The 24,415-nt window shown below is 46.7% G+C and overlaps 1 protein-coding gene across 3 annotated transcripts in view; it reads right to left on the minus strand.

The window, feature by feature from the left end:
• Window positions 1-1,221: 1,221 nt before the first annotated feature.
• The window catches only part of GRIA3 (glutamate ionotropic receptor AMPA type subunit 3), a 141,809-nt gene continuing 118,615 nt past the window's right edge, over window positions 1,222-24,415 (minus strand). The window contains exons 13-16 of one of the 3 annotated variants that reach the window (NM_001112799.2): window positions 16,820-17,067; window positions 4,245-4,359; window positions 1,915-2,162; window positions 1,222-1,511 (exon numbers count right to left, since the gene is read on the minus strand). In NM_001112799.2, coding sequence (NP_001106270.2) covers window positions 1,917-2,162; window positions 4,245-4,359; window positions 16,820-17,067 — 609 coding nt within the window. In that variant the 3' untranslated portion in view covers window positions 1,222-1,511; window positions 1,915-1,916. Of the gene's footprint in view, window positions 1,512-1,914; window positions 2,163-4,244; window positions 4,360-16,140; window positions 16,256-16,819; window positions 17,068-24,415 lie in introns of those variants that run through there. The other 2 variants (NM_205215.3, XM_040698747.2) reach the window with 2 other exon arrangements.

The following is a 24,415-nucleotide window of genomic DNA, read 5'->3' on the forward strand; positions in this document are numbered from 1 at the left end:
CGTTTCCCGCGTGATTGACAATATGTGTCACCTTTTTGTTCTTGTTTTTTTTTTTTTTTTTTTTTTTTTTTTAATTACTTTTAACCTTTTGTTTTGTTGCTGTGTTTGAAGATGACGCTGCGCGGTTCCCAGGTGGAGGCTGCGGGGCGCTGGGGTGGGACTGCGCTGTGTCCCAGCACGGCGGGGCTGCTCGGGGGGCTGTTCCCTACTCCGGTTTGAAACTGTTGTCGAGAAGCGTTTAGCTGAGCACACTGCTAGCTGGGAGGAGCCCGGTGCGAGGCAGAAGCAGGCCTGGGAAAAACTAACCTGCGCTTCTCTTGCTTTGTTGCTTGATATTCAACATTGAATTAAAATGCAAATGCACAGCGAGAAAAGAGATATATGGTCTGAACCTAAACAGCACGTCGCTTTTTGTTTTGTTTTGTTTAAAGCCACCCAATATTGTTTTAATAAAGCACCTGTAGGTATGCCCGATGATAGAAAAACAAAAGAATACAGTATTTCTGCCTGCACTTAGCTACCTTGTCAAGGAAATGAATTTACTGGTCTGGAAGCAGGACATGCAGTTCCACAGATTGCTTTCTCTTGGATTTACAGATTCACAGTCAGTGACCTTAGCTGTATTTAATGCACATTTTCTTTTCTTCAGGTGTTCTTCGCTGATATACAGAATAGCTCCGATGAGCCGGACAGCTGAGAGCGGCTCAGAAACACCGGCGCTCGGTCCCGGGGGGCCGTGCTGGGGCCAGGCTGGGTGCGATGCTGTCGGAGCCGCGCGCTCTCAGCTGCCAGCACCGCACCGCGGCTGTGTGCGCTCGGGACTCGAGTTCAGTTTCTGTGCAGTGGTATCAAAGAATGGCTTTTGTTGCACTGATTTTTTTACAAGATTTTTTTTTCCAATACTAAGATCTTGTTACCAGTCCTTTCCTTTGCTTTTTCTCCACTTTCTTTCATTTCTGTTTCTTCTTTTCTCTTTTCCTCTATTTACTTTTTTCTTTTGTTTCCTTTTTCCTTTTCCTTTTTCTTTTCTTTTCCTTTCCTTCTTCTCTTTTCTTTTTCTCTTTTTTTCTCCCTTTCCTTTCCTTTCCTTTCCTTTCCTTTCCTTTCCTTTCCTTTCCTTTCCTTTCCTTTCCTTTCCTTTCCTTTCCTTTCCTTTCCTTTCCTTTCCTTTCCTTTCCTTTCCTTTCCTTTCCTTTCCTTTCCTTTCCTTTCCTTTCCTTCTCTTTTCTTCTCTTTTCTTCTTTTTCCTTTTCTTCTCTTTCTTTTTTTTTCTTTTTTCAAGCAAAGCAAGAATATTTCAGTGATGGTTTGCATTGTTGTGAGTCTCAGAGTCTTCCATAAGGCACTGAAGGAAAAAAATCAGTTTTTCCTATTAAAAGTTCATTGCACCATCATCAATGCGTGTCACACCTGACACCTCGGCTAGAGTGCGACTGGCTCAGGTGGTCCGAATCCATGAAGTAGCCACATTCTCTGCTGCTTCTCCTCCTGCATGCTGTCAGATCGAGGATCTGTAACAAAAACAAGACTTCATTTTTCTCCTCTCAGAAGACCTCATGAGACAGCAATGAACCAACCTGCATGGGAAAGGAGAGAGCATGGAGCTCTGACAGTGCCCAGAGGGAGGAAGCCCCTGTCCTGCTTCCCTGCATGCAGCACACACAGCGCTGTCTGCCTGGGGCTTTCCCACCCCTGGGACGCTTCTCCCTGGGTGCCCTTGCAGCTGTTTCTTAACAAAAGATGTGGGCTGAGCTAGCCACAGATTGCTGGGGAGATGTATCCTTGCTGCAGCCTGGAGCCCCCGGAGCAGCCTGCTCCTGTGCAGGGAAAGGCTCACTTAAATCCCCACAGAAGTTAGAAGAACACACAGAAGTTAAAGAAGAGGATTTCTAGTTGACTGGACCTTACTCGTACCCCTAGATTTTCACGCTTTCTGTGCCATACACGTTGTAGCCTTCTCTGTACGTAGCGTAATTCTGGGTATTGGTGCTGGGAGCAGGTTTAAAGTTTTGGGTGTTCTTGGTGAGTTTCATTCGCTTGGACTCTGCCCGAGACTTGTAACAAAACTCGATTAAAGCCACCATCATGGCGAGCCCGAGGCCTCCAACAAGAATATAGAAAACCCCGGCCACATTGCTCAGGCTCAGAGCACTGGTCTTGTCCTAAGAGAAATGAACCACGCCGTTAGTTTTGCTGTGAGAAAAAGGCAGACAGAAAGCAGGTTACTTTGCACTCAGTCCTAACAACGACCACACACTGTACAAACTTTCCAATCAAGTCCAAATCCCCCCCGCCCCCACACAACCCAACAGCCTTACCCGCTGTGGTCACGCTGCGTGACCCTACTGGTGCCACTGGCCCCGTAGGACAGGGATGGCAGCAGAAGCTGCTCTGTCCCGTGCTGGTTGCCAAGCAAAACCTCGGCCATGTGGAAGTCAATGGGATTTTTGCCATTGGCTTCCCCAGACCCTCACTGCCCCAGGGCAAAGCTGGAGGCCAGGGCACCTTTGGGAATCTCTAGCGGACAGGCCAGGGCTACATAAAGTAGCAGATTCTTGCATTATGAAAGTAAACAGAAAAACCCAAGCCACTAGATGTGTGGCTGTGGTGAATGTAGATAAAATTAGTGATATAGATACTGCTAAACTTTTCTACCTTACTTTCCAGCAAGTTTTAAAAAAAACAACAAACAAACAAAAAAAAAAACAACCCTAGGAAGATGGTCAGTTGGGTTAAGGTCATCAGGAGACCCCTAAGCTAAGACAGCACCTGCAGGGAGCAAAAACTTCACTGCAGCACAAACTATGCTGCCTGGGATTGCATCCCTTCAGGACATGGCAGATGAAGGGGCAGGGGAGGGGAGAGGGGGGGAGAGAAGGCTTTCATTTTAAAAAACAGGATTTTGTAATGAGATTAAGCAAGAATACAACCCAGAATACAACCCTTTTGCTGCTGCACATGGGAGATGCTGCTGGTTCATGCCTGAGCTGAGAGGCAAAGTGAGCTCAGGTGTGCCCAGACAGACCTCAGTATGTGGCTATCTCCAGGGGCATCCAACCTTCTGTGTACTCAGAATAAAGGAGGATGTACTTCGTATGTGTCTGTGTTTCACAGGCAGTTTAGATAGATAGATGCATTTTAGCAAACAGCCGGCATTGAGATCTGAAGCTATCGCTCATTTCTGCCTCTTGCCAATTGCTGCAGGGACTGTGCTCAGATTCCCTTCATCTCCCAGAGCAGCTCCAGGGCTGTTCCCCAAGCAGCCCCCAGCCCAGCTGAAAGCAGGACAGCCCCTTGCTGGCTCAGTTGGAATGCTCAACGGGCCTGACATAGGGAGGGGCCTCCAAAGTGGGAGCATTTTGGGGGGCAACAGTTACAGTGAGTGCTTCCAAGGGCACCAGAGGAGCTGTGCTGATGTCAGTGGGACAACTCCTAGAGGTGTCTTTGAAAGCATCCCTCACTCCAACAAGCACAGCACATCGGTGTTGTTATCCTCAGTGGCTATATAGGCATTAAAAAAAGAAAAGCAATGAAATCCTAATATGGCTTAAACTGAATGGCTCAAATGAGTGTTTGCCGCAAACCCAGCATGGCTGATGCAGCCGGACCTGCCCACGTGGTGTCCCCATGGGGCTGGGCACACAGCTTGCAGCAGCCGTGCAGCAGCAAAACGGGTCCAGGTGGAAAGGGAATGGCAGACAATGTCGCCAAAAACAGCTCCAAAATTCAGCTAAACACATTTTGAACTGAAGTGGGAAATAGGGCAGGAAGGGCACTTCTTCCTCACCAGGGGTCTGTCCTGAACTCATCCACCCTTCACAAGGATGGGACTGTTTTGCAGACTGACCTCTATAGGATCTACGTTACAATTCTGAAACAAAATGTAGGCGTTCAATCAAACTGAAAATAATAATAAGGAAAAAGATGCTGGCCTGAATAAAACACACTGACTGAGAGGAAACTGGCAAATTCAAATGAGGGTGGCAGCTCCGAGAGCTTTGGGGGATTCTCCTTCCATGTCTTTGCAGCAAAATACTAAATAGCAAAACATACTTACAACTAAAGTCTGTTACTGCATGTAAGAAAAATTGCGGTCATTTTCGGAGACTTAACAATTTTTTTCTATTCTTTTCTTTCAACCTTCGAAATGCAAATAGCAACTTTTGAAAGTCATTCTCTGTATACACAAACAGTGGGTCAAAATGTGATTGCTAATCAGTACGAAAAGACCTTCAGCGACTGACCTTACTTCCGGAGTCCTTGGCTCCACATTCACCCTTATCGTACCACCATTTGTTTTTCAGCTTGTCTAAGATGCCTTGTTCACTGAGTTTCAATACTGCAAGGTTTACAGGAGTTCTTCACGTGGGAAATAACATAAATAACATTATATTATGTTATTTTATGTTATTCAAGCTTTAAACTACTTTAAAACTATACAAAGCGATAAAGCAGGGTTCCTGGCCACAAAGTATTTACACTGCAGGCAACTGGATCATCCCCTTAAGTTAATGCTACAGCAACGCTATATTACCAGGTCCTGCCCATATCGCTTTGAGTAATCGGCACTCACTGTTAAATGAGGGTAGGAGAAACAAAGCGAGCCCAATTGCCCCGTTGCCCAGCCCCAGCGTTGGCAGTAGCTCTGTGGCGGTGGTGGGCCCGGTCCAGCGGCACCTCAGTGGCACTAACAGACAGCAAGCCCTTGCCTCCCCATCGAGGCACGCAGACCTGCTCCAAACACCTCTGTGGCTGAGGGAAAGCCAGGTTCACGTGGCCATCAGCTTTTATCCATGTCGACATCGTGCCACCGTGCGGGGACCGCTGGTCCCAGCCACCCCAGGCAGCATCACCTCGCGCTGCAAGCCCCAGCAGTGAGCGGGTGGCTCACCACTTGGAGGATGGCTCTTTCATTCGAGATTTCATTTAAAAATGATCCAATTTGGAGAGATTTTATGCAGTGCATCTCCCTACTCTGAAAAGCATAGCATTGTGCGGCTGAGAATACACAAACAATGGAGAGAAGGTTATAAACACCTTTCTCGCTCCTCTGCATATTTTACTGTGCAAATTTCCCCCTCCCCCCAGTCCCATTCCAAACACTATTTTTAATTTGCATGCCTTTATAAACCCCTTACGGAACACAGAGAATTTGCATAACATCCAATACATTATAAATTAGCTTTCACAACATTATACAGTATTGGGAAATGAGAAGGCTTAACATGCTAATTAGGGCGCTTTATTATTTTTCTTAAAGCCAAGATTGCAGTTAATTGTGCACACGCAACTGCTAAAAAAAAGTATATTAAAAATAAATTAAAAAAAAAAAGTAAACTAAAATTATCTTAACCAAACAGAGGGGAATTTGCCTTTGCTGGTCACGGCCCTGGGTAGGCGTGCAGCTCCCCTGGCTCCAGCACTGTGTGTGCGGGATGGTGGGCACCCACCTGTACCAAGAGCCCTCCAGACATGCTGGAAAGGGTTGGGATCAGGGGGCAGATTCGGGCTTTTGCCCGGTACTGAAGGTACGGGAGGGTTTTTCCGTGCTTGCTGCAGAAAGGTGCCTTTTCATAGCTTGCCCTGGCACCATTTGCATGAGGAAGGCTGCATCCAAGCCATGAACACCCTTGGGCACAACACAGGTGGCTCAGGGGATCCCCTGCACTGTTCCTGGGTCTCTCTCAAGAGACATTTCTTCATCTTTTCCCTGGGATAATGTTGTGCTTTCCAGCTGCTTCTTTAATTAGGTCACTGTTCTGGGGCTGTATGGGATGCTCTGTGAGGTCCTTAGTCTTTTCCCTGGTGGATTCAGCTGCCTTTCCTCTGCCTTTAATTTATGATGGGATTCTTTTTCATCTTCCCCGTGTGGTTTCCAGACCAGCTGCTGATTAGTTTGGCTGCTTTTATCAAAGTGAAGTTTTCAGGGGTTGAGAGCTCATGCTCTCCGTGCTCTGTACTACCAGCAAAGAGAGCTGTAGCAAGTGGGATCAGGCCGGCAGCATTCCCGTGCTGTGGGACAGTACTCAGGCACAGACTTGCTGTGGTTTTCTTCCTTGCCATAACAGAAGAATTTTGTTTGATTGTGTGGTTTTTTCACAACCAGATTTGGCTGAGCTCAATGTAACCATGTGAGGTTGGGGCTGCTGTGCTTTCCCAGATGCCACTGGGAGTTTGGTTGCTGATGTCTGTGTAGGATTGGATGTCTTGAGTCAAGGGGAATGGTTACCAGTAACCCAGTGCTGAACAACAGTGCCCCACTGGCAAATTAAGCCATTTGTTACAGCTGATAAATTTAAGGGAGTCTTGCCATTAAGAAGATTGGTGCCTAATGTTCTCACAGCCTTTGCTTTTTCTAAGAGTCTGCTGCAAACACTATTTTACACCTGGGACAGAGAGGGTTTTTACTGATCTATCAGCAGTTTGGTTTCCCTGCTCCTGATCATGCAGGTGCTGGTGTGAGCACCCACCCCTTACAGCCAGAAGACAAGAGGTGCCGGTCTGTCCCCGCAGGCCAGGTGCCACTGAGGCACCCACTGGCTCTTCCCCTGGCTGTGAGGGGCTCAGCCCCCAAGGATCCTTTCTGCACGTTTCAGCCCCTCCTGGCTCAAGATGCCAGCCCCAAATCCTGCTTCTCCTACTGCTGCTGTCTGCCCTGTCTGGTGGTGTGATTTCTGAAAGGCACTCTACTGTCACTCATCAAAACCACCTGCTTGGTCTGTGTTCCATTTCAAAATCCTGGCTACTTCCCCTCTAAACATCAGAATCACTGTGGCACCTCCTTATCCCCCCTTGCACAGACACAGCATGGCTTGCAGCCTGGGTGTGTTCCCCATGCATATAGGTGTGATAATCCCTCAGAAGAAAGACTTGCTATGTGCAAATTGCAGAGCTTCTACTGCGTTTCTGCTTTGTCACCTGATTATTTTTCCGTTGCATGAATATGGAAAATGCTTTGAGACAGACCCCATCTTCTCTCTCTTTTTCCCTCTCTTCATGACACTATCTCCCTGTCTGAGGGACTTGCCCAGCTCTTGCTGCAGTGCCTGAGTACCGTTTCAGGTTAGTTGCAGTCATTTTTGTTCTCTTGAGAAGGGCTGTGGCATGGTGATTTTTTTCTTTCTGGCCAGAATGAGTATGAAGTTGAAGAAAGGTAAATGAATCATCAAAGAAACAGTTCTTTATCCGACCCAAATTTTAGCAGGTAAAACTCATGGGCTTCACAAATTATAAACCATAACAGGTTTTTAATTTGATTAATGACCTCTTACGTTCACTTCTGTGGCATTATCTTCACCTATAGAAAGCAGATGCTCAGCACCAGATGTTATCCAGTGTCATCAGTCTATGTGCTGCAGGAGCACGTGGCAGTGAAGCCCCTCAGATGGCTGCCAACACCGCCAGGCTGGCACTTCCATTGCTCAGCTTCCCATTCCTGCCCACTGCGGTGATGTGCTGCTGAACAACCACTGAGGCCGAGTTGGTTCTTGGAAAAAGTGCTGTTAATTTATGAGAAGAGCATCTCCATTGCCAGCCTTGCCAGGAAAGCATTATTTTGCAGGAAGAAGTGGCGGGACATACTGATGGCTCAGTGCCTGGCAGGGCCCTCACGCATCACAACAGGAGGGAACCATGCTGACCGTGGCTGGGGTGCTTCAAGAGCAAAACTCCGGTGTGACTGAAACACCTCACCCATTAACCACAGATGCTCACCAGCTGTGGGTAACTGGTGCTTGCGTGGCACAAACTCTCTGCAACACTGCAGTTATGTTTATTACTTGCAATCAATAAAGATTTAAGTGGTGATTGGAACAGCTTTGGATAATTCATATCCCATTCTATGCTCTAATTGATGTAATATAAATGTTATACCCAAAAATGATCATTGCCAAGGACAGCAAATGAACGCTGCAGACAGCACACCGCTCCCTTCAAACCAGATGAAACATTGCTCATAATTAATCTAGGATTTTTAGATGCAATTGCTCAGGAAAGAACACCACAAAGAAGCCAACACGGAAAGGCTCCTGGCAGCACTCCATCAGGGCCGCACCGAGCGTCCCCAGCACTGGGCTCTCACCAACCAGCTTTTACAGACTTCAGTCTGCAGTCGTTCCTTCACTCACTACCAGCCATCTTCTGGTGTTTTATAGATTATATCTGTGTGCAGGGTACGCAGTGTTGTCTCAGCACTGTTGCCTTCAGCATCTTGAAAGTCCAAAAGTAGCATTTTTGGGAGCAGAGGGTGAAGAACTGACCCACAAGCTGAAGGGAGAGCAGAACAACATCTCCGGTGAGAGCTCCTCTGGTTTGGAGAGCATCCTTTTCCTGCCTGTGGCCCGGCTGGGGCCCATGGCAGCAGGGGCTGAGCTGCAGCAGGGCCTCCACACCCAGCCTGCTTGCACGGTGCCCCCCCAGGGTCACCCAAAGGGATGTTTGCACCTGCTCCCAAGGCTGAACATGAGCTCACTGCTGAGGATAGGGAATCTGGGGCCAGTGGCAATGGGGATCCTCCTCCCCAGGTGGATGGCTCCAAACGCATGGTGCACATGGCTGGCTGGAGCCTGTCTACTGCAAACAAGTCTGGCTGAGTGCCTGAAGATGCAGTTCCCAGTGTGCTTAGTACCACATCTCCCACAGCACGAAATCCTGAATAGTCCACAGAAGGTCCTTTTATTTTCCCTTCCAGATGCCAACAAACTCTGAGTGGAGAAGTCCTGTGGAAGCATGCACGCACATTAGGGATGTGGCATTTACAAACAAGTTGTTTGTGTTCTCACATACCCTGGCCCTGGCCATGTGGAGTGCATCAGGCTAGGCAACGTCGCAGCCAAGGGCAACCCTGGGCCACAGCTGCATTACACCGTATGGGCGCAGACCAGCTGTAAATCCGGTGTAATATATCTGGTGAGGCCAGGTTTATGGCCAGTCTGTGAGATCCGAGCAACAAAAAGCCACAGGGGGTTTCTGGCAAATCTGTCCCTCTGAAGACAGCAAGATTAATGAAGAATGACATCCTCAGTCGGTGCTAATGCCTTGCTGAGCAACACAAAATGCAGCTTTCTTGAGGCGCCTTTGCTTCCTGCGCAAATCTCAGTGACATGAAGGAGGAGAAAGCCCAACATTGCACCAGGTCTCCATGAGCACATTGTAAAGTGCTCATTCAACTGGTTTTGCTTTTAATCTGTGTTCTTTCTTTCCTAATCCCTTTAATTTAGGAATCTGACATATTTAGAGCGCTCCAACACCTGCAGCACAAATTCTGCTTGTTCCTTCTGGCCGCAGCTGTCCTCACTGGCTGAAGCACCACTGGAGTTGCTGACAGCACCCAGACACTGAGCTGGGCGAGGGGTACCGGTGGAGGCAGGCATCAACCCCAGCATTCCGCTCAACCTGACAGTGCACCACACAAATCTCACTAATGTCATTAAAATAGAAAGACAGAAAGAATACAGGAAGAGACACCAAATCCAGCACTGTTCTCTAGAGGGCATTGCTCGAGGTTAAAGACCCGTCTAAATCAAATAAGGCACTTTATCCCCCCAAGCTCTATAAATCCTAGCCTGATCTGTAACTATTGAAAGGACTTTTTGTCAAATCTTATTACCCAAATAATTTCTGACTAGGTAGGAAACTGGAGGGTGAATGTATTGCCCAAGCTTTCTGCTCTTTCCTAGATCAGCTCTCTCTCAAGATATGGTCTGTCATAATTTACCAATTTAGCAGCATCTCCATGCCACAGTTTCATGTTCTGCTCTGCATCCACACATAAGGGCTGGTGAAGATTTAGGCTGGAAATGGACTTAATATTAAAACTCCCTGTGCATGTTTAAAGCCCACAGTTGCAGGGTACTGAAAGCAGGCATAAGCAAAGCCCTGAAAACACAGTCATTCACTATTCCTATTTATGTTTTGCCTCAAAAAGTGATCTGTATTTCATACTCAGCACTGACTATTCATTAAAAAAGCACCAGGCATGTCTTCGTTGTTGTTGTTGTTGTTGTTTTAAAGAAACGAGCATTGGGTTGTGTACTGCCACCACTTCAGACCTCCAACATTCCTTTACGCAGTTCATAACATCTTAGGGACTGGAATGCTTTATGGCTGGGCAGAGGATGGGACAGAAGAGAAAGCTGTCTTGTTTGGAAAGACAAAGAGCCTTCAAAACCAGAAGATTAAAAGTAGGCGCCTCAAGCCCCATACATCCCCAGCCACCTAAGAAATACGCCGCACGCTGACGGCTGGCGTTGTGCTCAGAGGCATCAGTCACGGCGTTAAATCCTCCAGCAGAAGGGTTTTTTTCTCACTCTTGCTCTCACTGGCACAACCAGATGTGGTTCCCTTGCTGATGGGGCTGCAGAACGGTGTCCCCGGTGGCTGTCACTGACTTGAGATGTCAGGGAGGGCACAGCACGGTTTGCCTGTTTTCTGCCTCTCAGTATTGAAAGGTGTCATGGAATGAATTAGGACGCAAAGCAGTTTCATCAGAGCCAGAAGGCACGTGCAGGCAGTGCCTCATACTGCTGTTCTGATGTGGGTACAGCAGTCTGTGAGGACTGCTTCAACTCAGAGAGCATCTGTGGCCTGGCGGCTCTTCCCTCTGCTCAGACAGCAGCTGCCTGCAAGGAGAGCTCTGTGACGGGCGCTGAGTTCAGGCTGCACAGTGGCCATGTGAAAGCTACGCAAATGATCTCCCAGGGGATGGTTTTCCACAGTTCCTACTGAGTATTTAGTAGCCGCATTAAAGGAAGCTTGCTCTGGTCTTCATTCCTATGATTTTCCATAAAAAGTGTTCTTTTGGTCAATTCAAGAGATCTTGCTTACTATTTTTATAGGCACAATGGAGCACCCATTGCATCCTCATGGAACCTGTGGGGATTTCCGTGCTGGCATTAGATGCTCATTTTAAAACCAGGTTTTGGCTGGTGCTGTATTTGCTGCAACATGGAAGACGAGCGTGACTGTAGAGTGCCATCATCACACCACCTACACCCGTGCTGAACACACCTGCACAGAGCCAGACGTGTCACCACCTGAGCTTGCAGCTTCCTCTGCTCTGCAGAGAGTATGCTGTCTGTGTTTGGCAGCAGCAACTGTCTCTAGGAAAGTATATTTATATGTTTCATAAACGTAGTTCAAATAAATTAAACTCTGTACTAACAGGATCATAATTTAATAGAGGTGCCAAGTGCTAATGCAATAATACGTGCATATTGGATTAGGAAATGCAAGCCGTAACAAGTCACTGTAGTTCATTTGTAGCAGTGACTGAGACTCGAGACACAGCCACGGGCAGAGCGCGGGCAGCACTGCTGCTGGGCAGGGGCAGCAGGATGGTGGGGCTTTCATGCCACGCTACAGCCAACAACATCTGACACAGCAACATGGGGCCTTCCTGACATTACCTGCATCCTTCCTAGCCTGAGGGGATATGAGCAAGAGACTCGACTTACCTTGTGTGCAGGCTACCCCCTCACCTTTTCCTTCTCTTGCCTCTAGACATAGCCTCTTTTTCCCCCATCTTCTATGAACTACTTTCCTCCTGGGATGGCTTCTTCTGCAGCTCCTGCTGCAGCTCCTGCAGGTCGGTCCGAAGGCATGCAGGCACCAAGGGACAGCTGTGTCGTTGGCATGAACCAGAGGTGTGCAACGCACGGTTACAGTGCTGGTATGCGCAGAATGCCTGCCTCCATGTGAGCTCAGCGCTGGAAGGTTAGAATTACTTCGAAGAAGAAGAAGAGAGGCATTTATTTTTCCCTTTGTATTTTATGTGACAATCATTACCACTGGTGAGGAAAGAACCGAGTGTGGAGCTGAATCCAGGTGTTCAGAGCACAAGCCCTGCTCCTGCCCTGTGAGCTCCACTTGGAGCTGCTGCTTTCCCCTTTCCCTCCTCCAGGACCAAGGAGCCCTGCCTCAGTTCTCCCCACACTGGCACTTGCAATGCAGGATAAATGACTCATGCAAGAAATTCATGGAAAACAACTCTTAAGCACCACAGGTATTATCAAAACAAATGCATGACGCACAAGCCTTTTCCTGAGTCTTCTTGTGGCTGTGAAGCAGAACATGTGGTTGCGCCACCACAGTCAGCACTGCACGAGCACATTTCCTTGTCAAGGGAGCAAAGCAAGTCCCCACGGCAGTTTTGCTAAAGGTTACACAAACAAAACAAAAGGTTCCCAATCCTCAGATGCCAGCCCTGAGCCCACTAGCTCCTTCCAGCCTGGGCAACCTGCTTGCCCTAGGTTCTCATCCTGATTCTCCTAGTGGCAGTCCCAGTAAAACACCTTCCATGAGCTCCACAGCAGCACAGACATTTCTGCAAACAAGGCAGACTCCCTGCCCTTCTTGGCAATGCTCTAAACGAGATGCTCCAATGAACTCTTAAAGCACTAAGACTTCATTATTGATATAAAACATACACAGTTTTACTTCCTAATACGCTATAAAATAATAGCTGTCAATTAAGCACATGTTTTGATATCTTCATCCAAAAGCATTATTATCTTATTAAAGCGCTACTTTGCTTTGTCACTCATTTGCGCAATGCAATAATTTCACATTACTTTCCCAGCTCCGAGTGGGAATGATCTCCGTGCCACCACCGCTGGCTCTCACCAGCCATTCCATCTTTTTCCAGATCATAACCCAGGCCTACAGAATGAGTGGCAAGTAAATTCACGCCGCCGAATGTAATTTCCAACAAATTGCTCAAATAAATTGTGCTGCATCTTTTTAAGATCACCATTAACCCAAATGTTCGCTATAAAGCACTGCACGTTTGGCAGTGGTGCTCTTTAGATGTCAGGTATCATCTAAAACGATGCCTAGCAGATTTCTTCTAAAAATATGCCACTTAAAAAATGATGCTGCAAATGCTAACTGCTGTGCTGCAAATGTATCAAAGCAAAACAGCAGCAAGAAATGGGGGAATGAATCCCATTTGCTAATGGCCCCGCTCTCGTCTCAGAAGGGCTGGGAAATGCAGTGCTTTACGATGAGAGGCTCCGAGGGCAGGACTCAACAAGCTCTCCACAAAAGTAATCTCCTGATTAAAAGGGAATGACCAAAAAATGAAGCAGCGCTGCATCAAGTACCATTTCACAGATGCACTCCAAAAGAGATATCAGCCTAAAAAAGAATACATTAAAGAAATTAAGTCAAATAATTAGGAAGGACTCCTGGCATGTGAAGCTGGTAAAATGCTACGTTCAGACAATTTCCTTCCATGCTGGTTGTCATTCAGCATTACCATGAAAGTATAAGAACACAAGAAATGTCTCAACTGCAGAACTATAGAAATTAATCTTAGCAGAAAATTGTTCCTATGCAATTGAATAATTAGTTCCCCTTAAGTCACTCATCCTGCTGCTGCTGCCTACATCCTGTTTCGTCTATTTCTCGTTAAATTCCTATTCAGCCATCACTCAGCTATGAGATGGTAGGATTGTATAATAAACAAAATAATTAGTTTCCAATCTGGTAATATGTTGTAACATATTTCCTGGAATACATTTGTTTTATAACTGCTATTCTGCATTCTCTCGCAACTGTGAACACAGCTGACACGCATAAGAGGTTGAGAATATGGTGTAATTTTGCCACAAATCCAATGGATGAACCTAAATTCACGCTCATTTAAGAGAGCAAAGTGCACAAATGATGATGCAGGATGCCTGCACCAGGTAAGTCAGTCACCCCATGTGTGTTAATGTGCAACACACACCCACTGCACACAGAGGGACCCCAGCACTGACTGTGGAAGCCCCTCTTAGGGCAGCCTCAGCATCCAGCACTGCCCACCACACATGTCATGGAGTAGATTTAAACACTTCCAGAAAGGCCATTTAGTGCCTTCTCTGATTCCCACCATAGAATTCAAAATCCTGTTGAAACTTGAAGTAACTTTCCAGTGGCTAGGAACATGTGGTAACAAGAGGTAAACTCACAATTACAGCTCAGAATCCCGCAGCATAGTGTAGTACTTGTATGCTGCACCACAGGGAGGATGCACATGGGAGGGAACTCCATGGGATGGCAATGGGCACTGGCACAGGCAAACAAGTACATACTTACTCCAGCTGTCAGCATGAGCTAGAGCTCAAGACCATACCGGAGGCAGGCAGGGCCAATGGCCTGCTCAGGCAGCTGCTCCCCAAGCTGAGGTCTCTACTGGCTAAGCTGAGAGAGGGGCTCTGTTAGCTTTGCCGGTAGAGAAAGCTGTCCCAAACAAGCAATGGGCCCCATGTGGTCACCTCCAGTGGCCACCCACCACCTGCCCTGAACAGCGACTCCACCCCCCAGATGCTGCCATTCAATCACCCCCAGGTATCATCACCATCATTAACTCAGTCCTCCTTTATTCAGTCCCCTTCAGTATCTCCTCCTCCAAGGGAAAAGGGAAAAAAGAACAGCTCCGAAGTGACTCCCATGGGATCCCCTATTAATAAAGCCATGTTGGTACAAGCAATTAGCTGTGTAGATGGGATGAGAGCATGAGGGCAAGCCAGGCTCAGGTGGGAGGACAAGAGGGGAGAGGAGGGGCCTGGGGCTGGCGTGGCTGAGAATGCCAGTGTGTGCTGCCAGGAAGGCATCTGTCTGTCTGTCCACCTGTCCAAGTGCTGTACAACCTGAGCCTGCAGAATGCTGCCTCGAAGGAAAAGCCATGTGGTTGTAAAAAAAGCCCTTCTTGATTTACTACATTTCCAGGAATAACAAGTCACTCTTTCCTGCCTACCCATCATGTTTGCTCCTCTGTCCTGGTGGACCTCTCAGCATCCACTGAGCAAGGCCAGAGCTTGCTAATAGATGGCACTGCTCTTTTAAAAGGTTCTTCAGCACAAGCAAGAATAGAAGAATGACCCTGCTCTAATTATGACCATTTTTGAAATCCTCTTCAACTTTCTCAGGGCTGCAAGCATTAGTTGCCTGGTTTTAATTCAGTGAACTCAAAGCAATGAAGTTCATTGATGCTGCCTTGTACGGAAGGCTTGCTTCCATGGAGGCACTATTAGACAACGCAGTGCCGGATCCCAGGAGAATATTAAACATTTAATATACCAGCAAGTCTACCTTTATATAAAAACGTTGTGTAAAGGATGAGCCACAGAGCTAAAAAGCACATGAGAGCTCTGCAGGCTGCTGCTGAGCACTGCAAACACAGGCATTGAACAAGCCAGGATGCGAGACCTTTTCCTTCCTTTTACTACTATGCAGTGGCTTTTGCTATACCAGTGATGAGGAGCTGAGTAACTCCCTAGGTAGCCAGCTGCATGCAACTCATATTAATAGAATGCAGTAGTAATTTGCAGTGATTGTCCAAAACTGTGATTTACTGAAAATACTGTTATTATTGATCTTTGACCAAAGCTGAAGCATTTTTGAAAGGGAGGACAGAAGTTTTTGTTCCTTAAGGAACTGATTTTACTGGCTGTAAGAGAGCCTTATACATTGCTGCTATTGCTATCTTACCACTAATGGACAATTCCCATCATTGCTTAAGTTTTCAGTAGAGCAACGTAATTGAAATTAAATTCCTTGCTAATTCCTGTACTAAGATGACCGATAATACACAGCCCACTCTAGCTACTACCATTGCTGTGGTCATTGCTGAGCCCTTACCTTGTGACCCCACACTGGGCCAGCAGCCCCCCTACAGCACGGGAAGCAGCTCAGCTCTGAGACCAGGCCGCCTAGCACAGCAGCCCATGCCTGCAGTCTGGCCACCAGAGCCCCAGGCTGGGGACCAGCCCCATCAGAGCTTGGGGGAAGGGAGCCATCCCCAGTGGACAAGGTCTCTCAGAAGTAAGTCTAAGCCACAGCTACGTCACAGAGGAGTGAAGCCCTGTGTTTAGGGTTGGACGCAGCGGCTGGCTGCAGCCTGGTCCTACCAGCACAGGGCTTGCTATCTGTTAGTTCAGTGAGGTTTGAGGCTTGACCAAAAACTGCTGCCACCATTAAACATCGCTGTTTCTTTACAAGAGCTACTGGGCAAGCAAATGGCGTTGTTTTTTTTTTTTCCCCATTGCAATGATTCGGATGGTTTTGATCTGCGTTTTTTTTCCTTGGCGAGCACAATAACAGCCTTGCCGATTACTCTCCACTAAGGTACCCGATTGTGGTGACATTGAGGCTGACCTTGGAGTCACCTCCCCCGCTGCCGCACTCTCCTTTGTCGTACCACCATTTGTTTTTCAATTTGTCCAAGAGGCCTTGCTCATTCAGTTTTAATACTGCCAGGTTAACAGCATTTCTTGAAACGATAAAACATAACTTGTAAGAAAAATGCACAAATGCTCAGGAAATCGTAACGTATAAAAAAAGGAGCACAAGAGGACAAATTGGCTAAAATTTCACAGAACGTGGAGCTATAAAAATGTTTGTACAGCAAATACAGGGTTAAATATTGGAAGGTGGCATGGAGGATAACATTTGCTCAAAACTGAAGTGTGCGGGATGGGGAAATCGTCTTTGAGAAAAAAAGTAACAAGAACACCACATCATGCAGTTAACATTCGTCACGTATGGCAGGTTAACTCGGCTTTTACCATTTAAATTGAAAAAGCCATCGAACTGTAAAATTAAAACAGCAACAAACAATCAGAAAGGACAACACGAAGAGAGCACTAAAAAAAAAAAAGGATGCATTAAATAAACGAAACCGTAATTTACCGTCTTATTTAACTCCATGGAATATTGAAGGTTTTTAAACTTTAAAAGTTACCTCAAAATCCACAAGAAAGAAAATGACAACACAATACATCAGGGTAGGTGGAATACTATAACAACATGGATATTGTTATATTATTCCACCCACCTTAATGCTGAGCCTTTGGGGGTGGCTACCCCGTAGCCCTTGGAATCCAGGTTCCCTCCAACTTTCATGGTGTCGCAGGGCTTGCGCTGCTCGATGTACTCGTTCATCGTCGACTCCAGCAGGAAGGCGAACTTCCCCTTGGACTTGCGCACCCTCGCCACCCCGTCTGCCGTGGTTTTGGTGAACACGGAGGGCTCGGCCGACTTCATGTAAGACCACATTTTCTCGTAGACGGCAATTTTTGATCTCTGGGAGAGAGGAAAGGAGGGAGGTGAAGGGTGGTCGGGTCAGCAGAACAAAAATGCTGCCCCAGGTGTCTCTCTGCAGGGGTCTGTATGCATTCTGCCAGCTGCTCGACCCGACATGGCCAGTGTTGGCAAAGGAAGCCTCTCCGTCACACACAAATCCTCAGCACTGGCTTCCGGGCTGACTTCGAGTTAGGAAACACCAACATTTGTGTACTGAAAATTCCCAGCAAGGCACAAGCCTGCTTTTCACAGCAGCAGTGGAAAGTTCACGATACAGGAGATGAAGCACACCTTATGATGATGCTCAAATGAGAGCAATCAGAAACCCCGTTCTTAATCAATAATCAAACTTTTCAAATTTATTTTCACATTCCCCTAAAAAATCACAAATGCAAATGTTAGGAATGAGCAGAGAAAATTCCTAGTTAACCGCTTGTGTGCCATGTACGTATTACCTATGTTTTTTCAGGTTTCCTGATCTTGAGACTGAGCCAATGCGGACAGCCTCCAGCTCAGCACACAGGCTTTGTGAAGCTGGAAAAGCAGAGAAATGTATTGCTTCCCTCATCCTCATCCCCTCCAGAGGGATTTAAACCACCCTCAGATGTTAAAGCCACCTCAAGACTCTTAAGCATTGCTATCTGGCACTGCCAGTTAAACTTTCCTGCTTGGTCGATAGAAGGCAGTAACGCTTACTGTATTGCTGTGAAGTCTGGAAATCCCGAGGATTTATATAAGGCTTTCAGCCCAGGCTGTGGTTATCTTGAATTTATGCCTCCTACTCCTTGCCAGTTTCCTGTCCACAGCCTTCCTTGCAGAACAGGACTGAAGCACGCAGTAGCTAAATCTAGCTCAAATTTAACAAACTTGTGGTAGAAGACCGTTAATGTCCATCAGTTTGATGATTGAGACACGTTTCCTTCTCATTCAGACCAATTTAATGTGTTTTGAATAATGCAATGCTTAACAACCAGCCCGCAAACATTTCACGGGGAGTAAATCCTGCCGTCACCGTTCTTCAGACTAAAACACCAGCTAGCATTGCTATGATGGAGGGCAGGGAGCACAGAGGGCAGGATTTTATTTTAATTATCCTTCCTGATGAGCTGAAAAATGCAAACACCAATTAAAAGCAGCACCATCAACAACGGGAAATCAGAGCGACGGCAGTGCAATGTGGCTTCATTACGAGCTAGCAGGCAGGGTGGGGTGCTAGGAGCAAGCCTGAGGGCTTTCAGGTGAACACCTCTGGGACCAAGGTTGGCTGCACGGGAGCACAAGGGACGCTGGGCACTTGTGCAGCAGGGGAAGGATGTCCCCGCGGGGCTCCGGGAGCTGCCCACAAGTGGTGGCTGTTACCTCTCTGCTGCCCCATGGGCAGCGGTGTGCAGCTGTGTGAGAAGAGCTGGTGGCAGCCCCTGGCATGGGGCTAACCGCAGCCAGGCCTGCCCGCTCCACTCATGCAATTTGCTCACGCAGAAACGTAATAGAAACAGATTGCTTGGCCAACACAGGGACGGCATAAGCAATGTTAATTCTGCTGTGTCCTATTTTCAAGGTGCTTGTCCTTACAACCTTAATCTTCTTTTAACATAAATAATACAAACACACCTGCACATTTATATTTGCAATGGGGTTCTAAAGGACAAAAGGAAGGTAAAAATGTGGCTTTCCTGCTTCTCTCTCTATATCTCCTTCAGATAAAGTGGTTTGCCTTCAAAAACAGTGCATATGCTAAGTACGCTTCTGCTTGTTTTCCTCTGCAGAGCGTGCCTTTAATTACACAGATAAACCATAATTTCTTTTCCTTTTCATCTTCTAACCCACACCGGAATATGTCTTTAATAAGTTCTTTCATACTCTTTCCAGCTGGCCTGACTACTAAAAGCAATTGCCAATACATCTGTGCATTGTTAATAATAACAGTTATCTGATGAGTGCCAACAGTGCAGTCAGATCTGCAAATGGTCTGAACAAAGCTCCAAGGGCAAAGGGGGAACACAATCATCCATCATTCAGAAGACAAAATTCCACAATTAAAACATTTGAGATTACAGATTTCTTTTAAAATTTAACAGATAAACTAAGCTTTATAATTTGCTCCCTCACTCTTCTGAATGATCCGGTTAATAAAAATAATTATGTTTCTATATGATCATCATTGCCCACATCTTCTTCTGCCAAGTGGGGATTTTCACAGTATCTTGTTATTAGCAAATTAACTAAATGAGTACAGCAGACTGGTCTAATCTAGTGTAAGCAGATAAAAACATAAACCAGTAATGCCAACACTGAGTGGGAATAGTTTAAAAAAATGCATCAGACACACGGGTTTTGGAGGGCCAGAGGTGGGGTGGGGGCTGTGGCCAAGGTCCCACAAGTGGGGATGGGGCACTACTGCACCACACAGCGCCAGAGCTGCTCTGTGCAGCCTGAGGCCTGGACTGGCGTTTGAGAAACCTCCCAGGTGTTGCTTACCCAGGAGACCCTATTTTGTACCTTCTCCACACAATAAAATGACCAGTTAGCTAAAGGTGGTCGAATACAAATAAAAGATGGCATTTTGAGTAAGTGGTTGTCTAATTTCCCAATTGCCTCAAAAAAACACAACCAACCAACCAAATCAGAATCCCCTATAAGTCTCACCCACCAGGGGGGCTGGCAGCAGAGGTGCCTGGCATGCAAAGGATTTATGCACCGAAGAGAGGTAAGGTTGGACAGAACTGCACTGCTGGTAGGGTTCAGTGGCAGCAAAACATTTCCCTTCTCATTAAATGTTAGCCTTAAAGAGATATTTAGAAGAAAAAAATAAGCTTAAAAGCAAAGATGGAAGACAATTCAAAGACCCTAACTGCAGTAACTCCCTGCACACTCTAACTCCTCTTTCATTTCTTTGATACTGCTCTCAAGAAGTCTGTCACACACATTTCCTTGGGATTTCAAGGAGATATTATTACCATTTTTCCCTTAAAAGCAACATTTGCAGTGTTTCATCTGGAACTCGGGACACATTAAAGTGTCCTTTCATGATTAGAGCCTTACTGCAGATATAAATAGAGCAGGCCCTGCTTTGTCAACAACACTGCATCCCTCTGCAAGATGCAGTGTCCTGCACAGCCAGTCCCCATTTTTAACATCTCTTCGCCTTCCAGTTCTCTCCACTCGTGCGTGTGTTCGGCTCCAGCACCTCCATGAAAAGCCAAACTGGCCCAGACTGCCAGCACGTGCAGGCAGGAAAGCAGCAGATCTACCTGCTGACTGCTTCCAGCCACCCAGCTCCAGCATCCCAGCTCCGCAACACTGGGACCAGACGCCTTGGTTGCTCGTTCCCATGTTCAAAGTGCCTTATACTGCAAAACCCAACACCTCTCAGATGGTTATTTGACACTGGTTAAATTTACCTCTGAAAAATCTCTTTGTGACAGAAGCTTCTCCCATTGACCACATCACCTTCCCCCCAGAGCAGACGCCTGTCTCACACTTCTACTGAAAGTGACACTGTGTCAGCTCCTCCGCCACCGAGTGTCACAAAGCTGTTATGTTTGAAAGAAACAGTGCTTTTCCTCTATAGCTAAAGTATGTTATGGGGATGATCTCTGCCCATTCCTGAAGGTTTTTCTCTCTCTGTCACCTCCTCTGCTACCCACAGATCTTTTTCAAAATGTTCACCCCATGCGCCCCAGCAGAGTATTTCATTAAAATGGCCAGAATGGACCTCTGTTTCTTCTGACAGGCACTGGCAAATTATTTCCCAGCACCCAAGCTCAAAATTTCCTCACAAGTGATTGTTGGCGATAATCCAGTCATAAGCCAAATTCAACTACATCAATTTTACATTTAAAATTAATTGCATATTCCCATTTTTTTTTTTAGTCTGTATGTTTAACATTTTAGATTATACCGATGTTACACTTCTTCAAAATTAAGTATCTTCACAGCTAAGAGACTAAGAAACCAAAAACCACGAGAGCTGTGCAATGAGAAGTGGGAGAGCGTTGCTTAATCAGCCACCATTGTAACAAATGGTACAGGTGGATGGGAGAGGAAGAAGACCCGGAAGGATGCCAGTTACAGCTGACTCTGGCTCAGGGTTGTGCCCAGGCTATGCAGAGTTCATATACTTTGGTGTAGCCCAGTATGCAGTGCTCTGCGGTTAACACAATGTCAACGTGCAGCATATGTGAGACAGGGACCTGTTGCAGCACACGCTCTTCTACTTCACCAGCTCTTTATAGCTCTTTAACAAGGGAAATTTATAGCCCTAGATCAGGCAGACGTTGCTGACACAAAACACAAAGGTCCATACTACAAATAGCACAGATCTTTAATCTGAATAATACACGCTGCCTTTAGATATATGCACACCTCACTGATAGGAACCTAGGTAGTTAAGCATGAACCTTAGCTTCATTATCATCATTCACTGCTTTTCTTCCATGTGCGCAATTAGCTCTTTTACAGCAGCTAATGAATCCAGCAGCTTACGAACCATTAAGAAGCAAGTGACTCAGCAGGAGTGAAAAAGGACCAGCCGACTGCCCTGCTACCGCTCCACTGCCTGCCTTGGGAGCACCATGAGATCCATCCGTTTTGGGCAGCTGCTCCCAGTGTGACAAACCACAGCGGCACGGCTACCCCTGCCTTGGGCTTTAGGACAAGATCAGTGCTTTCTGCTCCCCACAAACGTGACACAGAGCAACCACAGCTGCCTGTGGAAGGAGCACAGGGCAATGATTGATGCCCTTGGCCAACGGGCAGCTCTGGAGCACGTGGAGGCTGGTCTAGCGCCGCCACATCAGGAATATGAACATGATAAATATTGTTACTAAGGTGCCTTTGCCTGAGATTTCCAAGATTTTCCCTACGAAGGAAAAAATAGGTCTCAGAGAAGGCCTGAGGGCACATTAGTTCCCTTTCCAGCTGCATAGAGGAAGGCAGGGATGTCACTTACTGAAGGTCATAGGGCACAGCCTAATAGATCAATGTCACAGCTTTTAGCCAGAGATAACTTGTGATGCCAGCAATTTACTTACCTATATGGACAGAAAAATCAATCCCATCATTACACGAGCCTCTTGTTTTTATTACATTCTGGGCAGAAGAAAGTAGGTCAGATGCTGTGAGCAAGCACAGGGCGCTTCACTTTCATCAAGCCCAGCCCCTGAACTGCCAAATCCTGTCCACAGAGCATGAACCTGTGGGGTGCTGCCGATAAGCAAGGCCAAAGACTGTCAACTAGTCCGTATATTCGCAGGAATTAGATGCATATAAGTATCTAAGTACAAAGGAATGGGTGAGTATTTCCCAGTGAGTTTTGGGATGGGAGACATTATCATGCTGGTTTGCTACCAAAATTAATGAAGATATAACTTCTGCTTAAGAATCTAATTCTTCTTTCCCAATTGAGATGAATGAAGCTCAAAGGGCTTCCAGGCCCCAGTTTCCCGTTTCCTTCTAGGACTCATTCATTAAGGGAAGGTTCAGCCAGGTCCTGTCAGGGCCTGACAGGGGACAGGGATGTGAGCTGCCAGCAGGCTCTGCCCCACACAGAGAAGGGGGAGCTGGCAGCTGCCCCGACTGTGGCAGTGAGCAGATCACATGCTGCAGCTGCTTCAGGTGAGCACTGCTCAGCCATACAGATGAGCAAATCATCGTTCTGGCCATAATGAGGCTTTTCTGACACGTCAGTCTGGAGAGCAGAATGTAAATCAAGATTGAAAACATCCTTTCCTGGCACAATATTGAGCCGCAGACTATACCTAGATTCATCTCCTCACTTTACTGCTGCCATCCATTCCTCCATGTTGCAATACTGATCAGAAAATTAAAATGAAAGTCTTCACCAGGAGACAAGCTGTCTTTGCAAATCCTGCTGTAATTCATGGGCAGAGCCATGCCCGGTGAGCAGGCAGAGAGTGAAGCTGGGCAGCACCAGCATGGCTGTCTGTCTGTCTGTCTGTCTGCCTGGGGAGCAGGAGGCAGCACACACGGAGGGCAGGATGACATCAGGCTGAGGAGCATCCTTCCAGACGCAGTGCATGGAGCAGACTCGCCTCGTCTGTACACCCAAGCAGCCCAGCCCTGCTCTGGGTTCAGCCCTCAATAAATTAACAGCAGCATTTCCAGCACAGTGTCTGAGTGCTGTCAGGCCTAATGAGTTTTCAGCTCCAGTCAGAACGGGCCAACATGCAGGCAATGATGGAGAAACCCCAGTGGACTGCAAGAGGGGATGTTTCGTATTCACATCATTAGAGTTTCTAAACCTCGACGTATTCTCTAATTACGCAAAAGCAATGGTAGCAGCACTGTGAGTAATTTATCAGCACCCATGTATTTTAAATGAATCTCCAACAAGCATATATTAATGTGACACAGCCACATTACATAAAGTAGGAGAGACTTGAAAATCCTGGGTTCTCAGTGTCTGGAGCAATGTCATTAGCATTACCATATAGCTGTTCTCCAAGAAGCAGAACGTTCAAACAGCAAGTGATTTTCCCCCAGGCGCACTCTGCTTTCTCCTCTGGTGCAGGCATGGCCGCGAGTTAACCCACTGCTAGCTGCATGCTGAGCCTCACCAGGGTCGTGCTCCATGCCTGCTGCTAGGCTCCAGGTCACAGCTCCTCTGCACCATGCACTCTGCAACCCTGGTCTTAGAGAAACTCATTTGTGAATGGTATAGAGATGCACACGAGCTGGAAAGACTCAACAACGAACAGAAGTAGACCTGGTAGGCAAATGCCATCTGTTAGTGAAGATAAGGAGAGATTTATTCAAATATTTGTTATTAAGTGTTTGTTGAGAGTTCCGCTGAATCCTGGCTTCTCTGCTGAAGTCACTAAAATGGTTCAGGCACCTTAGCCCCACTTCCATACAAGTACTTCCTTGCCAAGGAGTAGATGATGGATGAGCTGCTAATTTTACTTCCCATAAGGATACATTTTCCCTTTCAATCCATAGGTTTAAGGACATTAGATCACTTCATGGGAACCCATTTCTTGCGTAATTATGTCACATTTCATTTCCTGCCATCCTTAAAGCTGCCTGTTAGCCATGTGGCAGAAGGGAGACCCAACAAATTAAGAGAAAAAAAAAAACCTACAAGCAGACTGTGCATCACCATGCAATGGAGAGCTGGTGATTGCTGCAAACGTGCATGCAGCTCTCAGCATCTGTGCACTCACCTATGTCAAATAGGGAAGGAAGAGAGAATATATGGCTGAATAAGCTTTCCAGATTTCTGTGTTGAGAAGCAGTTAAAACACAGTACTTTTTCTGATTAATTGCTGTCACGTTGCGTATCAAAGATCTACACAGCTCATCTTTGAAGCTATCACTTTTCTGTGAT

This window comes from Gallus gallus, chromosome 4 (genome assembly GCF_016699485.2).
Source record: "Gallus gallus isolate bGalGal1 chromosome 4, bGalGal1.mat.broiler.GRCg7b, whole genome shotgun sequence".
Lineage (NCBI taxonomy): Eukaryota > Metazoa > Chordata > Aves > Galliformes > Phasianidae > Gallus > Gallus gallus.